At 37.1% G+C, this 19,400-nt stretch overlaps 1 protein-coding gene across 2 annotated transcripts in view; it reads left to right on the top strand.

Moving 5' to 3' along the window:
• Window positions 1–19,400, top strand: part of FBXO38 (F-box protein 38) — a 60,962-nt gene that overhangs the window by 31,582 nt on the left and 9,980 nt on the right. The window contains exons 11-16 of one of the 2 annotated variants that reach the window (XM_006893721.1): window positions 771–984; window positions 8,629–8,742; window positions 9,977–10,156; window positions 11,619–12,128; window positions 17,461–17,561; window positions 17,797–17,899. In XM_006893721.1, the coding sequence (XP_006893783.1) occupies window positions 771–984; window positions 8,629–8,742; window positions 9,977–10,156; window positions 11,619–12,128; window positions 17,461–17,561; window positions 17,797–17,899 (1,222 nt within the window). The remainder of the gene's footprint in view (window positions 1–770; window positions 985–8,628; window positions 8,743–9,976; window positions 10,157–11,618; window positions 12,129–17,460; window positions 17,562–17,796; window positions 17,900–19,400) is intronic. The other variant, XM_006893722.1, reaches the window with a different exon arrangement.

Raw genomic sequence — 19,400 nt, 5'->3', positions numbered from 1 at the left:
AAGTGGGAAGCTGTCTCCATCAGTCCTGTAAATTGAAGGTAAGATAAGGGTAAGGTCAGATATGTAACCTAAAGTAACTAGTTGAGAGATTAAATCTAATCAGAAACCCAGAAAATACTCAGATACTATCAGATTATTATCTTTTCTATTGGGAAACCTGAATTTTCCAGTTGTATAAAAATGTTATTTTAAAATTACTTAATCGATCTACTCTCATGGAAGGGATCTCTAGTCCATGGGAAGTTGTGCTACTAACCCAAAAGTGATGCCTGTGGTGGTTCAAATCCACCAGCTACGAGTGAATAAAATGGAAATTCTCTTCCCATGAGATTTAATTTCTCCTGAAGGGACCCTCTGCTGGAGGGTCACCTTTGAGTTGGTTCTGGCTTAATGGCAATGAGTTTTTTAATTTACTCTCACGATAATAGAAACTTAAAACATTGCATAATTATTTTCTCTCATATGGTTACTTTTCCAGGTCAAAGCAAGGCTTTATGGTTAAGCATCTTAGAAATTGAGATTAGAGTATTGAGATTCAAGTCTCAGCTCTACTATGTTACTACCAATGTGCGGTTGTTGGACAAATCTCTTTCCAGTTTTGCACTTCAGTTACCTTATTCATGAGTTAAAGCTAATAAACCTTTTCTGTGTTTGAAATGCTATGTACTACAAATGAGATTCTTTATTTGGGTATGAAAACATTTCAAAAACACAGTGTTAAACAAATGTTAGTTCTTATTTAATAAGCATATGGTTTGCTTTTGCCCTAGGGCTGTGCTCGAGTTGGTCTGAGTGCAGGTACAGGAATTGGGGTTTCCTCAGCTCTTGTTAGCAATCAAAACTCCAATAATGACAATGAAAATAATGCCCAGAATAACAATGCCAACATCCACGACAATAATCACCATCAACCAGATGAATCAGACGAAGAGAATGACTTTCGGCAAGACCTGCAGCCAGGAGAACAGCAGTTTGCAGCCGACGGTAACCCAGATCTTTTGTGAGCTCCGATAGAAATGATTTTTACTTTGGATCATGTTTCTTTGATTTATCTCTTCCTCTCTTTCAGCTCTCCACTTTCCCACTGAGGGGAGCTAGTTGACATACCAGCTAAAGGAGTGGATGAAATTTCTTTATATGCTTGTTTCAAAGCCATCCTTAGATGCTTCTTATTCATAGAATTAAAAAGATGCTGACAGAATAGGAAAGATTAATACGTGTGCTGGGGAATTAGGGCACAGTACAGTTTTGAGACTTTGTTTTTGAAATTTAGGTAAAGGCACATCTTACCCTATTTCCCTGACCAGTCCATAAATATGTTTGTCTTGAGTATAGAGACCATGTTTTGTTTCAAATTCTGAAAGAAAGAACTCTAACCCTGTATTCATATTGTATTAAGCTGAGCACCTCTCACATTTCTTTAATCATTTAGTCTACACAGCCAACCAGCAATAAAAAAAGATCTGCCAGGTTTTGATTAGGAGTTTTGGTGGTGCTATAATTTCAACTTTGAGAGTTGGAAATCAAATGGTCAGCAGTTTATACTCACCGGCTGCTCAGAAACCTTATTGGCAGGTCTGCTCTAACCTACAGGGTTTTGATGAGTCAAAATCAACCCTACAGCAATTTTGGAGATTTGGCTTATGTAATCACTTAGTTTTTTAGTATTGGCCTGTGTGTGAACTGATGCACTAAATAGGCACTGTCAGCCATGCTGTTGATAAGTAAGGATGGAAGGAGAGTGTTTCCCTGTCAGGTTTCCCAGTTGACCTTTATAAACTGGAAAAGGAATATTTTTCTGGCATCTTTTTTGATGTTACCCTTTTGCCCACTCTTGGAAGATAATAATGAGAAATAGCATCTTGAGTTGTGGTGCTGGAGAAGAGTCTTGAACATACCATGGACTGCCAAAAGAACAAATAGGTCTGTCTTGGAGAGGGTGAAACCACGTTTCTCCCTGGAGGCTAGAATTTTGAAGCTCTGTCTTACATACTTTGGGCACGTGGCCAGGAGGGACTGGTCCTTGGGGAAGGACATCCATGCTTAAACGGGTAGAGAGGGACAGCATGAGAGATGGACTGATAGAGTAACTGGGGCAGTAGGGGTAAGTGTGTCAGAGTCAGTGAGACTAGCTCACAATAGGACAGGGTTCAAATCTGTTGTACATAGGGTTGCTCTGGGTTGCAGGCGACTCGATGGCACATAACCACAACATCAGGATCTTAAGAATCATCTGTAGGCATTGTCACATTCTCACCTGACACATTTTCTGCAGAACTCTCCAGTTTAGCCCTTGGCCAGGTCACCAGTGACTAAACAAATTCACTATTTATTCCTCCATTATATCTGTATATTTTATGTAGTGGCATTTGATGCCATTGCCCACTTTTCCCTTCTTGGATTAGAAAGTCTATTTTTTTACTCTGTTTATTTTATAAACTATTTATTTTGCTGGATCTGCTCTTTTCAATTTCCTTTGCTAATTCCACCTCCTTCATTTTGATTTTATTTTATTTTTAACCTGAATCTCCTTTCTCTAATCATTTTTCTAAATAAGCTCATTCAGTCCTGTGGTTGTGTACCAACTATCTATCAGTGAAACTTCATATACTTTGGGCACGTTGTGAGGAGGGTCTAGTCCTTGGGAGAGTCCATGAAGGAGAAGACTTTCAGCAGGATGTATTGACACAGTGACTGCAGCCATGGGCTCTAGTGTGTCAGAGATGGTCAGGATGTCAGGGTCACTGTGAGTCTTAGTTGACCAGGTGGTTCTTAACAACAAAGACATAATGTTAATGAGTTCCAAGTCTTTATTTAAGTCTTTTTTTCTTTTGAAGTAATTGTAGTTATATGTAACTTTTTACTTGAGTCCTCTTGGTCATTTCAATTTTACCGTGACCAAATATCTTTCCTGATAGTCTCCTCAAATAGAATCAAACAAAAATGCAGAGCCAAGGAATGCAGGAAGTGAAGAAAAAGATGGTAAGGTCAAGTATTATCTCTTTGCTTTGTTGTCGCAGAGTACCATTGTAAGGGCAGATGGGCCTGTAAGAGTCTCAAAACACAGATTATCAAGCAAAACTTAAAAGAGCTACAGTTCAGAATTACCTAAATTCTGTGAAGCTAGTTGTGGTTGAAATTAACATAATGAACAGATTTATGTAAATTCTCCTGTAAAGTTATGTGGCCTTTTCCTTTCAGTGTGGAGTAAAGATTACTTTTCCTTGTGAAATCATATACTATTACAGTAAGAGCCAAAACATGTTCAGGAACATTCTGCATTTTAAGTCTCAGAATTGTGGAGATTTCATCTACTAAAAGTTTCTTTACAAATATTACTTCAGTAGACAAAAAACAAGATTGCATATAACACTGATGGTCAAGATCCAGAAAACTGTTTTTAAAAAGTAAATTTTTATTTTATACTGCCTGTTTGCAAAGTTCATATACATTGTTTTTCACACCAAAATCTTTCTCATTCTTTATGCACTCCTCCTCCTACTCCTCAGATTGCGAGAACCTATGGTTACCCACCTGCCTATCCTCATCCTTCTCTTACTTTCTTGGATCCTCATACACATTTTGCTAGTTATCCTTCTTTTTCTATGAAAATGGTCTTATACAGTATTTGTCCTTAAGAGGCTGAGTTATTTCACTTAGCATAATGTTCTCTAGTCCCTCCCTAGTTAGGTAGTGATTTTCAAAATCATTGCTACTGCATGCTGCGTAGTATTCCATTGTGTGAATGTATGATAATTTCTCAATCCATTTGATTGTAGTCGGACATTTGGGCTGTTTCCATGTTTTTGTGATGGTGAATAACACAACTGTGAACATTGGTGTATAAATCTCCATTTGTGTCTCATTTGTAATTTTCTTGGGGTATATTCCAAGCAATGGAATAGCTGGGTCATATGGAATATTTATGTTCAGCTTTCTGAGGAAATGCCAAACCAAACTGCCTTCCAGAGTGGTTGTACCATTTTACAATCCCACCAACAGTGTATGAAACTTCCTCTCTCCACATCCTTGTCAACATTTATTACTTGCTGTCCTATTAAACTTTGCCACTTGCTACTAGGATGAGATTGTATCTCATTGTGTTTTTTTATTTGCATTCCTCTTATTGCCAGTGATTTTGAGCATTTCTCATGTGTCTGTTGGCCATCTGAGTATCTTCCTTTATAAAATATCTTTCCATGTCTGTTGCCCATTTTGTAATTGTGTTATCTTTCTTTTTCTTGTAGAGGCCCTGTATGATCCTGTAAACTTTTGTTAAGAGACCTTTGTCTGAGGTATTGGCAAATGTTTTTCCCCAGTCAGTAGGTTTTCTTTTCACTCTGTTGAAAGATGTTTTTTCACCTCTTAACTTTTAACATTGAAAAGATTTAATCTATCTAAGGTCCCATTTGTGAATTTTATCCTCTCCTGATTATATTATTTCTGGTTGTATTTGTCAGCCTTTTAATACTATGAGGTAGGCCTTCTAAGCTTGGTCCTCCTACTTTGTCGTTTATGTTTTTTTTGTTTGTTTTGTTACCCTTAGGTCTCTGATCCACCTCAAGTTGATTTGTGTATTGCGAGCATTGTGGATCCTGCTTCAGCTTTCTACAGCTGGTAGTTCAGTTTTGCCAGCACCATTTGTTGAAGTTGTCGTTTCCCCATTTGATAGGTTTTCTTTTCTTGTTGAGTATCAGTTGACCATAGATAGATGGATTATATTCTGCATTCTCAATTCTATTCCATTGGCTCATGTGCCTGTCATTCTATCAGTACCATGCTGTTTTTGTTATTATAGCTGTGTAGTAGGTTTTGAGATCAGGGAGTGCTATGCCTCCCAGTTCATTCTTGTTTTTCAGAAATACTTTGTTTATTCCAGATTTCTTTACTTTCCAAATAAACTTGCCAATTTCCTTTTCTAATTCTTTGAATAATGAATTTGGTGCCTGTATTAGGATTGCATCAAACATGTAGATTGCTTTTGGCAAGATTGTCATTTTTACTATATTCAGTCTTTGTATCCGTGAACAGGGAACATTTTTCCATTTTTTTAGGTCCTTTATTGTGCCTCGCAGAAGTGTTTTGTCATTTTTCTTTGTAAAGGTCTCTAGTTAGGTTTATTTTCGAGTATCTTAATTTGTGCTTGGCTATTGTAAATGGTATTACTTTCTGAGTTCTTTCTGTTACTGTAGAGGAATCCCACTGACATTTATATACTGATCTTGTGTCCTGCCATTCTGCTAAATTGGTCTACTATCTTTAACAGTTTTGAAGTTATTTTGTTGAGTCCTTGGGGTTTTCTGTGTACACTGCCATATCATCTGCATATAGGCAACAGTTTCACCATCTCTTTTTATATCTGGATGCCTTTTATTTTCTTCTCTTGTCGTATTGCCCTAGCAAGGCAGTGGCCATCCTTGGCTGGTCACTGTTCTCAAGGAGAAGACTTTTAGTCTCAGAAAAAAACTTTTGATATTGAAGCTGTAATTGCTGTAAAAGGAGCCTCAGCACTTACCTAAAAGAGCTAATGACAAGTACAATACCATTGTATTAAGGGCTAAAAATTAAAGGAATGAATAGTACACTTTACTCTGGAACAACTTGGATCTTAGATCTGCCGACCTCCTGTACTCTAGAAGTTCACATAATTTACATTTGACCCTTGCATACCAGTGTCATGGATTTAAACTGTGTGAATCCATTTAAATAATAGGTACTCTGGTGGCCAAGTGGAAAGGAGCTACGCTACCATCCCAAAGGTGCACAGTTTATATCCACGAGCTGCCCTGTAAGAGAAAGATGGGCAGCCTCTTGCTGTGTAATTTACAGTCTCTAAAAACTCATTGAAGGCTCAGCAATAACTTGATGTTGTAATGACCTTAAGAGTTGCAAGTGTCTGCCCTAAACAGTATGAATGTCAGTCATCTCCAGGACTAAGAGATGAACTATTCAAGAGGAGTTATCACATGAAACACTAGAGCTTACCTCAATGTTGTTATGTGCCGTCGAGTCACCTGTGACTCAGAGTGAACCTATGTCTAATAGCCCTAAACTCTGCTCTATCCTGTGCCAATCATATTGACTCCAACACACCTATCTCCATTACCCCAGACACTGAATCAATCCATCTCATCGAAGGTCTTCCTCTCCTGTGCCGTCCCTCCACCCTCCCAATCATGACATACTTCTCCTCCAAAGACTGGTCCCTCCTTGCAACATGTCCAAAGTATGTCAGACAAAGCTTCTGAATCCTTGCCTCCAAGGAGCAGCCTGACTTCACCCTAGGACATACTTGTTTTCCTAGCAGTCTGTTAGTACTCTTCTCCAGCACCACAGCTCAAAGGCATCAGTTCTTCTGTCATCCATAGTCATTGTTCAGCTTTCTGATGCAGTAGAAACAAGAGGGGGAAAAAACCATTCACATATAAACTTGAACCCTAGCACTTCAAATGCCTTATTTGAGGATAATTTCTTTTGAAGTAACCCTAACCACAAAATACATGCATTTACCTATGCATCATTTAACAGAACAATACATTTATGCCAGTTATTCAATGCTTTATCTTGCTCTTCCCCTAATTAACCTGAATCACCCATGAGATGAAATTAATCTTTAGTTTTTAATGATGAACAGTGGTTCTCAAATTTGAATGTGCTTCAGAATTACCTGAAGAATATGTTAAAACTTAGATTACAGGACTTGATGTATAAATTTGGAGAAGATGCTTTAAAAAACAGTCTCTTACTGGGCCTTCCACTTTTTTTCTTTCCATGTAATAGAAATTCTTAAAGCATTCAGGGCAGTATTTTAAAAATATTAACATCAGTGCTTCTTTTGTCATTAAAACTTGCCAATACTACTTCTTACTGCCTTACTGTAAATTTTCCTTTGCTCATTTAAATTATAAGACTCACATAATCTAAGCTACCTTCATCTTTTGCTGTTTCTCTACGTTACTTAACCATATTTAAATATGCCAAAGTGGCACCTACCACCGCATGAACCTTCTTGTTAGAATATAAGCCCTGCATCTTTGCTTGGCTAACTCCTTCTTCACTTAGTTTAAATGATAATCTTAGAGCTGTCTACTCTTACCACCTTATCTTTAGTAGCCATGAATTCATTCACTTTGGAGCTCTGGTGGTGTTGCTAACCCAAAGGCAAGCACCTCTTTGTGCTGGTTCTAATTCACCAGTGGATTTGCCAGAGAAAGATAAGCAGTCTCCTCCCATGTGATTAGAAAACCTGCTGGAGCCTCAGCTATAAGTCTGTCCAGCTTAGCAGCACTGAGTTTGAGTTTCATTCATTCTGTCACATCACCTTTTAACTTTATTATGTAAGATGTTACTACCCTATGATTTTAACTTTTAGTTTTATTTCTTCCCGGTTCTAGATGAAAGTGTTAAAAGGATCCTCATCTCAGTGAAAGCTTCCATGACCCAACAAGAAAATTAGCTCATCCTTTGCTATATTCCTGTTGGTTTTGTACTGGTTTATCACCATGCAGTCTCCTATCTCATACTTCCAATGACATTATATTCCCAATGACAGTATATTCCCAGTGACACTTATCTAATGATAGCTTTTTGACTTAATCATAATTTACCTTAATTGTTTTGTGTAACTTTTTGTTATCCTCTTAAGGAGATGGTACAGTACTTTCAAGAACAAGTATTTATTTGCTCTTTTGTAGATATATTTCACTAAGATGGTCAATTTATTTAGTGCTGTTACTTTTAGCATTGGTACTGGCACTAAAGCATTAAAGATCTAGTTATGAACAAGGCACACACGTCCTCTTCTTCCCTCTTGTTTGCGTAAATATGAAAATGTTGTTTAGAGATGTTCACATGATAGGAAAGTACTGGATATAGATTGAATGTCTTGAATGTTGACTTGAGAAATTTTCATTTAATTTGTAAAAATCTAGTAAATAATAAAGCCAGGAGTTTTCAAATCTTCATTGGAAAATAAACTGTTTAACAAGATAAAATATATTTGTTGCAGCTTGTCAGTCCGCAATTGTTCCATGGGCTTATCCTGTGGAGTAATATAAGAATAAAATCACATTAGATAGATGTTAATAAGTTAAGTCTGATATATAGCGTGAATGATATTATTAAAGTATTTAAAATGCACCTGACATATTTATTCATAATCCTTTCCACACATCAACTAAAAACTGATAACCAAAGTTTCTAGAAAGTGGGAACTGAAAGGTATAGTTAGCATTTACCTACTCAGCATATCTGGGTTTAGATCACAGACTTGTCTGTGTCTGGGATCCTGGTCACTGGCTCTCACTACCTTCTGGCACATTGTTTAGAGAGAGACAGCAAAGTACATCCCTAGCAATATCTCCAAGGGTGAATGTAGTGCTTTCTTTTCTCAACTTTGTGTCTCCCTTAGACTTTCACCTGACAATACTGAACTTTCTCTACCAAGCGATCCTTGCCTATCTCTATTTTCTTTTCTACAGAATAATTGAGCACTTCTTGTTATTTTCTCTACAGAGACATAGTTGTGTGATGTCCTCTAGGTGGCACCCTAGTCACTGGGCTTTTCAGTCTAAAGAAGTGTCTGCCTGTATGGTTTTTAATCCTTTCCTGTGTTTGTTTTTGTTTAAGCATTGAATGAGATGGAAGATATGGTGCAAGAAGATGGTGAGATGATAGCTGAAAGTGGGAATGAAGCTCACAGCCAAGCAGTTATTCCTGTGGATGTTGATGAAGAACAAGCAGGTAATCATGTGGTACTTTCCACATTCATCACTCGAAAAACGAGCACTTAACGCTAATGGAGAAAATTTAACATTATAAGTGATTTTTGAACTTGTAACTAGTGATATGTTGTATGTTATTTGTTATTGAAGACTGTAACATACTGCGCTGCAATCCCAAAGGCTCTCAGTTCGAGTCCACCAGCGACTCTGCAGGGAAAGGATGGGCAGTCTCCTGTGATGTTTATTGCCTCTGAAAACCCACTGGATGTCAGCTATGGGTCAGTTCCGACTCGTCACCAAACAACAGCATATATCTTATTAAAATTTGGTTTTGATTTTAAGTAAATTGTGACAACGACTGCTCTCTGAGTTGGCCATTGTGTCTCTGTAGAAAGAAGGCACACAAATAGCTGAGGGGACAATAATCCACCTGATTGGATATTCTGCTTTTACCTTCCCCTTGTTTTAGTGAGGAGTAAGAGAATTGGAGGGCTTGATTTGGTTTAGTTAATGGATCAAGATTTAGTCTCACTGGTTTACAGCCATTAAAGGTTAATTAATAAAACCCTTCATTTTATAAATAGGGAATCTAATAACCTTTTAAAGGTTTGAGCTACTTGTTAAAAACTGCTCAAGTAGTCAGAACTGATGTTCGAGCTCTGCTACTCTGTTCCTGATCCATTGGAATGCCTCTTTGTCTTAAAATTTGTATATCTTTAACTGTTCTTGTTTTAAGTATCTTACAGATGCAGTCACTTATTCAGCAGATATTTATTGAGTACCTACTCTGTGCCAGGCCTATGCATTATATGACAAAGGCAGGCAGAATTCTTTGGAGCTTATACTTAATTGATGGAGCCACCATTAGTCATTTATCTGAAAGATTTGGATACTACAACTAATGTTTTCCCATGCACACTGCCAAATAGATGAAGTATTTTTTACATAAATCTGTGGGACCTCATAAAATACTGAAGCTCCTCAAGGGACATGCCCTATGTTCTATTTTTATTTTCCTTTTGGACTATATGTGATTGTTTATTGGTAATCGTAGTTGATGTTTATATAATGCTTTACTGTGAAAGAATGGCTTCACATAATCTCATTCAAGGCCATATTATTTTGTGAGAAGTGGTAAGGGTGGCTATGCAGAGCCCAAGCATCTCTGCAGCCCTTTATCTCTGGAAACAGTGCACTAGAAGAGACATTTTCGTGAACCAAAAGTAATTGCTAGGCCTTTGCTTTTATCTTAGGACCCAGTGGTCTTCAACGTGCAGTAAAACCAACGCCAATTCCTGTTCATGATTCAGAGAGTGATGATGAGGAAGACAGCCTAGAACTTCAAGAAGTTTGGATTCCAAAAAATGGTACTCGGCGTTACTCTGAGCGTGAAGAGAAAATCGGAGAGTCAGTGCAGTCCAGGGAGTTGTCAGGTGAGAGATTAAGGCTTTCTCTGAGATGTGAGTGAGAATCACTGTGAGAACTGACCCTTGGCCTTTATAAATTGCATCCCTGCTACATCTTGCAGTGCTGCAGCTAGCATATGGTTTATGAAATGTGACAGGGTGGCAAGAAAGGTCAGTAGTACCAGTGAAAGGGGAATTGTTGATATACCCCACACAAGTGGAGAATAGCAAACAAGTGTGAAATTTGAGCTGAGGGAAGAAGAATTGGATTGATACCTGTAGTAGAGAATTTAGGAAGTTGTTGCATCCAGATGTCAAGAATAAGCAAGTGGCTTGTGTCTGGCACAGAAAATTGAGTACAGAGTAATCTGGAGCAGCAAAGTCAGCCATTTCCCAATTGATAGTCTGGGTGTGTTCAAAATGAATACTGATGACTAGTGTTTGAGGGAGTCCTGATGTATGTTTTACAATCTTTTACCTCCCTTTAAATCTGGGCAACAGTCTTCTGCTGTTTGCTTCACTAAGAAATTATATTTCTTTTAACTTTTAGGTTCATGTTTCTTCCTTATCTGTCCTTTTTTATTGTTCAGAACCATATGCTTACCAATTTTAACAAAGGATAAATTCATTTGTGCACTCCTTTTCTAGGAATGTCCAACTCTTTAAACTGTTTAAATGTTCAATGTGTATTTAACACCATACCTGAAATATCCATTTATTTTTGTCTGTGGAAAGCTTGGTTCTTTAGACTTGAAATAATTTACTGACTGTTGACTCAGTTTGTTAATTTTTTGTTTAATGTCTGTAAATAAATTCAAATATCGTTATGCTTTGTATCAAGTGTTTGAAAAAACTTTTAATTTTACACATGGAAATTGAAATTTAGGAAATTTAATGTACCCATCAGACTAACAAGAAATTTCTTAGAAAATGTAATTTCAGAATTATCTATTGGCTAGGCCCAATTTTATTTACATAGTCCTTTATATAGTCCTTGAGCCTTATGCCCCAGATACTGTGTTAGGAATTTAAAACAAACAGAAAAAAAGAACTAAGTCATGATTTCTGTCTAAGGAATTTCCAGTCTGGTTGAATTGTCAGGTCAAAGATACAGATAACATTGATAAGACAGACTACAGTAGTTTTGGGGTCTCAGTACAAAGATATGAAAAAGAAATCTGAAGCTAATGATTGGTGAAACAAAGACCCTTAAGTAGTAAGGCAGGGGTATAGTCACAAAAGTTTTCACTATAGAGTGTATAGAAGGGACGAGAATGGAAAGATGGTCTGGAATCATGTAACAGTAGTGCAAAGACTAAGCTGAGAGTGTAGATATTACCTGGTAGGCACTAAGGAGAATTTAACAGATGACATGATGCAATCATAGTTGTACATTGTTTCCTGTTCCAGATTTACTCTTGCCTTTTGTTTAGAATTTGTACTGAAATCTTTTCTTTTCCTCGGGCCATTCTTCTTTTTCTGGAAGCAGTAAGTGGAAAAGGCAAGACTCCACTTCGAAAGAGGTACAACTCCCATCAAATGGGCCAGTCGAAGCAGTTTCCCCTCGAGGAAAGCAGCTGTGAGAAAGGCTGTCAGGTCACCAGTGAGCAGATCAAAGCCGATATGAAAGCAGCTAGGGATATTCCTGAAAAGAAAAAAAACAAGGATGTTTATCCCAGCTGCAGCAGCACCACCGCCAGCACAGTGGGAAACTCCAGCTCACACAGCACTGCTTCTCAAAGCCCCGACTTTGTAAGGACGGTGAACAGCGGTGGCTCTTCCGAGCCTAGCCCTCCAGAAGTGGATGTGTCCAGGCAGTGTGTCTGCTCCCCCGGTGGGTCAGAGGACTCTGAGGCCATGGAGGAGGGAGACGCAGAGAGTTCTGTCTGCCCCAGATGCTGCTGTCACAGGCCTCAGGAATCCCAAAGGAGAACTAGCAGGTGTTCTGATGAGGAACGTCCTTCAACCAGCCGAGCCTGTGTTGTGAATGGCCCGGATGGTACGAGATCCACCTTTTCCTTTAGGACTCTACCAGAAGGGGGGTCTTCAGGCCCAGCAGATGATGAGAGGACTAATGGGAGTGGCTCTGGGGCAACAGGTGAGGACAGGAGGGGGAGCTCCCAGCCTGAGAGCTGTGACGTGCAGTCTAATGAAGACTACCCTCGGAGGCCCCTAACAAGGGCCAGGAGCAGACTCTCCCATGTACCGCTGGTATCTGAGTCAGGTATGACAATGCTCCCAGGAGTAGCAACTGCAGGCTAGGGTTGACAAGAGGCATGAACTTGTTCCATAAATTTTATTTCATACACATAGTTTGATAAATTGAATTCTGTTTGGGATCATAGACCTTTTGAGTAAGTTTCAACAGTGGTTTGGGGTGGGGGTGGGGGGACTTGTAAAAATCTAAAATAGCCAACCTCAAAAAACTAAAATAGTTTAGCTTTTGAGAAAACTATGTATTTGTGCATTTTAATTGTAAATACAACTTTGATTCTAATGTCTTTGCCCCAGTAGATGGGTTCTCTTCCCATCCCCACTTAGGGGATTCCCACTTAGAGAATTCAAGTCTTGGTAGTAGTCTTAAACCTTAGCCAAAAGACTTGAAGTTATTGGAACTGAGGACTCCTATCTCAGTGCGGTTTCCTGGGCCTACCACCCCTGTATATCTGCCTGCAGTGCCTCTAATTTTTTCTGAAGTCCAGATTTGCTTCCAGGTAGATTTGCCAGGAAATAAGCAGGTAAGTAATTAGTTTGAATGAGAATCATTTTGGTGGTAATATATTCAGAACATACACGTATATAATTTCATTAGCCAGTTAAATTGTAATTAATCAGTATGTACCAACACAGTAGGCTCTGGAAGGAGGTACATTTCTTAATCAGAATTCTGTTGTATTTAAGTTATCTCCTCTTTTTATTAAATTATTAACATCAGTCAGTGAACAATAATGTATTTTTTTTACATTAATTTTTTAATTTTAAATCATAAAGCCCCTAAACAGTGAAGGATTCTGGTTTTTTTTGGTACCAAATAGAGCTGATTGACTTTTGTGCACTTAAAAAAATTGACAAATTAGAGATAAATGTGAGACTTAATTACATGCCAATCATTACAGTAGCATACATTGATTTTGAAATATATGATTTTTATTTGATGATTTCATTAAAAAGTCTTATGACATCCTTTGTTACAGGCTTTTTCAGTTTTGTGAAATCAGATCTCCATGTTTTCTTTTTTACTTTTATTTGTTCTCTTAACAGTATTTATTTATACTTGGCTCACATGAATACATACAACTTTTTTTTTATTCATTTATTGAAGTTTGCTTAGTAATTTTATCTATGGAAGCTAGTTTTCTTTTTTTATTCTGAACTTCTACCACTTGCCTTCAGTGCTATTTGTTGACATTCGTTTTCATGCTATTATTTTGAAATGCTCTTTTTATCATTTCCTAAATTATTAAATTTATCCTTCTGGCTTCATTCATTATTCTTTCATGATATTTCCTTTGTTAGTGATGCATTTAAAGTTTATTTTTATCAGTTAACTTTTATAATCAGTTTGTCACATCTCAAAAGTCTTGTTTGGAATTGCATTGACTTGATTAACCTAAAAATAGACTTTTTATAACATTGAGTCTTCTGTCAGGGCTTCAAAGGACTTGGGTTTGGGGGCTGTTTTCTTGGTTTTGATTCTTGGAACAATTTTGAAGTTTTTGTTTTGCTTATCAATTTAGATCATCGTTATTTTCCATTTAGATTTGACTTTTTTGCTGTCAACTTTATCAGTTTTTTCTTACCCTGCTTTAATCATACTAAATACAGTGCTTTATGTTAAGTAATTGTCTGGATTTTATTTATAGAATCCTCTTTACTTTTTTTAGAAGCTTTTTTGGTGTAATATGTTAACTTGCTAGACAGCTAACCAAAAAGGTCAGAGGTTCAAAATCAACAGCTGCTTGCTCCTCGGGAAAAAGCTAGGCAGTCTGCTCCTGTAAAGATGTACAGCCTTGGAAACCCTATGAGAGGTTGTTTTGAGTCAGAATTGACTTGATGGCAGTGATTTTTATTTACCTTTTTTAGGCAAATTGTATATATTACTTTGTGGTTTTTTTTACATACTATATATATATATAGCTAATGTGTTTATATTAGCTGAAATTTTTTCCTAATTTTTTTTTAAATACTGGGACACTGGATAACTTATTTTATTTTACTTTATTTTATTTTTAGGATATGTCAGCTTTCTGATTTTAATATTCATTCTTGGAAAGTTATTTGGGAGGTTTACCACTGGTTATTTAAATCTATTATATTGTCAGTACTTCTGTTTAACCCTGGCCACTCTGCGTCAAAAAATTTAAGTAAAGAATTTTCAGCCTAATGAACAAGCTTGAATGAGGCTCTAGGGTTTTCAAAATTACTTCAGGCAAAACAGAGTTTCAGTTTTGTTATTTTTCTTTCCCTTTTTTATGATCTTGTGTAGTATTGAAGTGGTATTAGAAGCCAGTGTAGTTATTTGTTCTGTTCATTCCTATTTTGGGAGTATATACCTATATTCTATATATCTTCATGGTTTTATTATTTTAATAAAACTATCACAAAAAAATAACTGGGTTAATCAGAGTATTAGTATGTAAGATTAATTTGTGCTCCTAAATACTAAACTTTTTCTAACACCCCCCAAAACTGGATTAGGCCTGCTTTTCTGTGTTTCTGTGGCATCTTCTACACTGATGTTAACCACACTATGTCATAATTCTGTGTTTTACTGTCTGTCTTTCCACTAGACTCTTGAGTCCAGGAGGGCAGGGGCACACTGTCTGCTTATCTGCCATTAAATTCCCAGCTTCTAGCACAGTGTTTTACACATGGTATGGGGCCCAGTGAATAATTGTGAAATTAATAAGTGGTAGAAACCATCACATGAGGTATGTTGATACTACTGAATGTATGAAATCACTAATGTGAGTCCCTAAAAGGGATGGATTATCTCTAAACAGGAAGGAAGATCTGAAGAGAACAATGAGAACTCTGCAAATCATTTACATTGAGAAAGCTTTATTTCTTGAGGGCATCTACATACAAAGTTTGAATTCACTTTATACATTTTCTTGGAAAATATCTATATCTATCTATCTATCTATCTATCTATCTATCTATCTATCTATATCATTAATTTGGATACTTGTACAGCAGGAAACTTAACTTTGAGCCTTATAGTTTATATAGTAACTGTATTAAATATTTCTATAATATTTTAACTGTTAATCAATTAAAGGGAAAGGGAGAATAGTCCAGGGAGGTAAGAGTTTTGACAGTTGGATCATAAAAGGAGTGCTAATTTAAAGACCATTTAATAACTTACAGAGGAATGATTAGAAGCAGACTTTTTTTGGTTTTGCTTTGTTAGACTGAGAGAGAAAATCAGGACGTGTGAGTACTTATAACAGGTACTTGAATTGTGGTTGTTACAAAAAACACAACTTTTACAAGGTTTCTTATCAGTGAAGATAATCAAACTGTGAATGAAGTTCCTTCAGGAACATTGGGAAAAGGGCCTCACTGGGCTGACCATGTTTTTTCAGTTTAAATGTTCTCTGAAATGCCAGGATTTTGCTTGGTTTTAGGGCCCTGTGTAATGGATAGAACTCTTGGTACTTCTTTTTAGGCTTTAATGAGAACACTTGCTTTGAGTTATTTTGCATTGTGGGAATTCATGGTGATTTTAGATGAGATTGGACAGGGGAGGGAGGTCTGCTCTATCTGAGTCACGGACTGAAATTTAAAGTTCCATGTAGCCCAATCCTTTGGAGATCTGGTAGTATCTTGGTTAGTGTTCTTTCTTTGTACTCATGATTGATACTAAATAACCACCAAGTAACATGGTGATAGTTTAGCAGTAATACATAAACATATGAATATGATTCATGAAAAATCAACTGATTGTATATATAGTTTGCTGCTATTGTAATCTATACTTCTCTATAGTGTGGGTAAGTATAAAAAATGATTATTAATTTTGTGTTGTCATTTTTTTCCTTTATAATGTATGGAATTTAGAACTGATAACATCAAGATAATTGCTTTTTTGATGAAAATATGTTTAAGAATAAAATTCATAAATGACTCTAACCAGATTTTTTGTTAGTTAAGATTGCAGATTTTTCAGTGTAGTGACTGGTACTAGAGTCTTGGATTTCACTTCTGGATCTACTGCTTTTACCTTGGCAAGCTTTTATGTTCTGTCCTCAGTTTTCTAATTTGTGAAATGAGGAAATTAAGAAATCTTTCTCAGGGAGTTTTAAAAGATAATGAAGAAATACAGTTTAGTCCCTTAGTACAGTGCCTGACACACAGTAAGAGCTCAGTAGATATTTTATTCCATTTGTGTGCATTTGATGGTAGTCATTCAGTCTGTTGTCAGTCAGTCAGTAAATGTTGAGTGCCACTTCATCGAGTAAGAGCACATTTTTTTGGTGGCAGAAATTGATAAAAAAGATGAAACAAGACAGTGGTGATGATACATAGTGTTAGAGGGTCAGGATGAGTTTTTAGAGCAGGTAGCTCTTAAAACAGGGCATTACAGAAATGGGTAGTATTTTTAAAAGTCAGTGAAGATACTTTGTTTAGAAGCAAGTACTGTGATTAATGGCTTCAGAAACACAGCAGTGGAAGGGAGTAGGATATAATATGGAATAAAATTGTGAATGAACAGGACTAAATCATATCTCCAAGTGTCTGGGATTCAGTCATTCACTAAGCAGTGAGTTGTCATTTAAAGGTTTTTTGGTTTTCATTTTTACAGGAAAGTTGGTGGGTTTTATCTAACCATAGTTTTTAGGATGACTTGAAGCAAGGAGATAGAAGACAAGAAGGTTAGATTGTTGAAAAGACCAGCATATAAAAAGGTGCTGATTCCTGTTTGAGAAAAAAGATGATGATCTTGTTTTGGAACCAAACCAAAACCCATTATCAGGTTACTTCATACTCAAGAGTGACTACATAGGATAGATAGAGTAGAACTGCCCAAGAGAATGTTCAAGGTGGGAATCTTTACAGAAGCACTCTACCACATCTTTTATCCCATGGAGCAAATAGTGGGTTCAAACCTCTGACCTGTTGGTTGGTTAGCCAAGCACTTTAACCACTGCAGGATCAGGGCTGCTTTGTTTTGGAACTGTCAGATGGAAATAGTGGTCCTTCTGACTTCCCTTAAGAATGGATTTGGGAATTGGTTTTGTTGGAATTTATATACATGGAATTGAATGTACTCTGTTACAGCAGAGAAAGCAAGATTAAAATGGGTATTTTCATCTTGATTTTTCTAGAGGTTGCCAAAACAAAGCCACGCCATGCCATGAAGCGGAAGCGAACGGCTGATAAGTCCACCAGTACCAGTGATCCAGTGATTGAGGATGACCACGTACAGGTGAAAACAAAGCCTGAATACTTCTTTACCTTTCTTAGTTTGATCAAGTTCTTGCATAGTACAAAGGAACATTTTCCATCTTTATGTAATTTGGTTTTGTCCTAAAGAGAAAAATAAATTGATAGCAGCTGCTTCTCAAGTTTATCAATAAAATCATTTTTATAGCCTAAAAAAAAAAAAGACTCAAAATAAAAAACCCAAATCACATGGACCATTTTAACTTTATTTCTTTTAGATTCTTCTATTAAAATCAAAAAACCTTGTTGGAGTCACTATGACCAACTGTGGAATCACAGATCTAGTGCTAAAAGATTGCCCCAAGATGATGTTCATTCATGGTATGTATTAGACTGGTGTCATGTAAGAGTATCATGAATAAACGTGAAAAAGTAAGGACTCATAAATACTAGTTACACTCTAGTTTTCTTTAAAAAAAATTATTTTGTTTGTTTTTGTCTTTATGAGACAATCACGTAGTAATTATGAGAGTTCTTTTGCAGACATAATTGGTACCTAATTCAGCAGAGTAGATTAGTAAGGTGTGTAGGCTTTGGAGTCACCACTTGAATCTTGATGCTACCATTGCCTAGCTCTGTGCTGTGAGGATATCCTTGGAGGGAAGGACTGACAGACGACCTTAAGTTTTTAACGGCTTTGTATTTTATTGAGATGGTCAGTCAGTTTATGGCACAGTATCATTAATCCTAGTTCTACTTTTCTTGCTAGTCCCATATCTCTCATTGCAAATTCCATCTCTCCTATCTATTATGATGTATGTTCTTCCAGTCTCTCTTTCACATCTTTACATAGATCTCTCTGAACAAATACATTGTTGTGTGTGAGCGTCCAGATTTTTTCATACATAAAATGTACCATACATGAGCTGTTCGTGTTTTTCTTTCCACAGTTGTTCTATCCTTTATTATCTATGTAAAATTGGAAAGATCTGCCTTGTTCCTTGTCTTAAGTAGATTACATGTTTGCCATATTAATTTTCTTCAATATATACAGTGTGGTTAATATTGCTTACTTCACGGTTAAATATAGGTCTGAACTTGGATGAAAGCCTGTTGTGTAGTACTGAGGAGTCAGACCAACTCCTAGCTGTCCCTCTGGTGAGTTTTCAGGGGCAGTATGTCCTACAGGATAAGATAGCCCATCTTTCACCCAAGGAGCAGTTAGTGGACTTGAGCTGTATGCCTTTCAGTTGGCAGAAGAGCTCCTTACGACTTGGCCACTAGAGCTTGTGAATGTTAATGATATTAATTTTGCAAAATATGCTAAATGTAGGGAGCTCTGATGGCCTAGTGGTAAGAAACTGCTGCAATCCTGAAGGCTCACAGTTTGAATCTACCATATCCTCCAGAAGGAGGGGGTAATCTCCTCCTGTGCTAGTCAGATCTGATTTGATGGTACACAACAAGAAAAAAAAAGAAAATAAAAGCACAAAGTTTGGAATACTAAATAATTTAAAAATAAATACATCAAGAGACTTTTTTCTTTACTCTTGTGATGTTGTTGTTGTTGTTATGTGCCGTCGAGTCACTTGCTACTCACAGCGACCCTATGTACAACAGCCCTAAACTGCTATTTCCTGTACCAGATGCACTGTCTCCGATACACCCATCCCAATTACCCCAGTCACTGAATCAATCCACCTCATAGAGGGCCATCCCCTTCTGCGCTGTCCCTCCACCCTGCCAAGCATGATGTCCCTCTCCAAGGACCGGTCTCCTTAAAACACGTCCAAAGTATGTTAGACGGAGTCTCAGAATCCTTGCCTTCAGGGAGCCGCCCGTTTTAAGTCACTCTTTCCAGAATGAATCTGTTTGTTTTCCT

Source organism: Elephantulus edwardii, unplaced genomic scaffold (genome assembly GCF_000299155.1).
Source record: "Elephantulus edwardii isolate Elephantulus edwardi_28Jun2011 unplaced genomic scaffold, EleEdw1.0 scaffold00130, whole genome shotgun sequence".
In the NCBI taxonomy this organism is placed as follows: Eukaryota; Metazoa; Chordata; class Mammalia; order Macroscelidea; family Macroscelididae; genus Elephantulus; species Elephantulus edwardii.
This window is presented reverse-complemented; position numbering and strand designations above follow the sequence as displayed.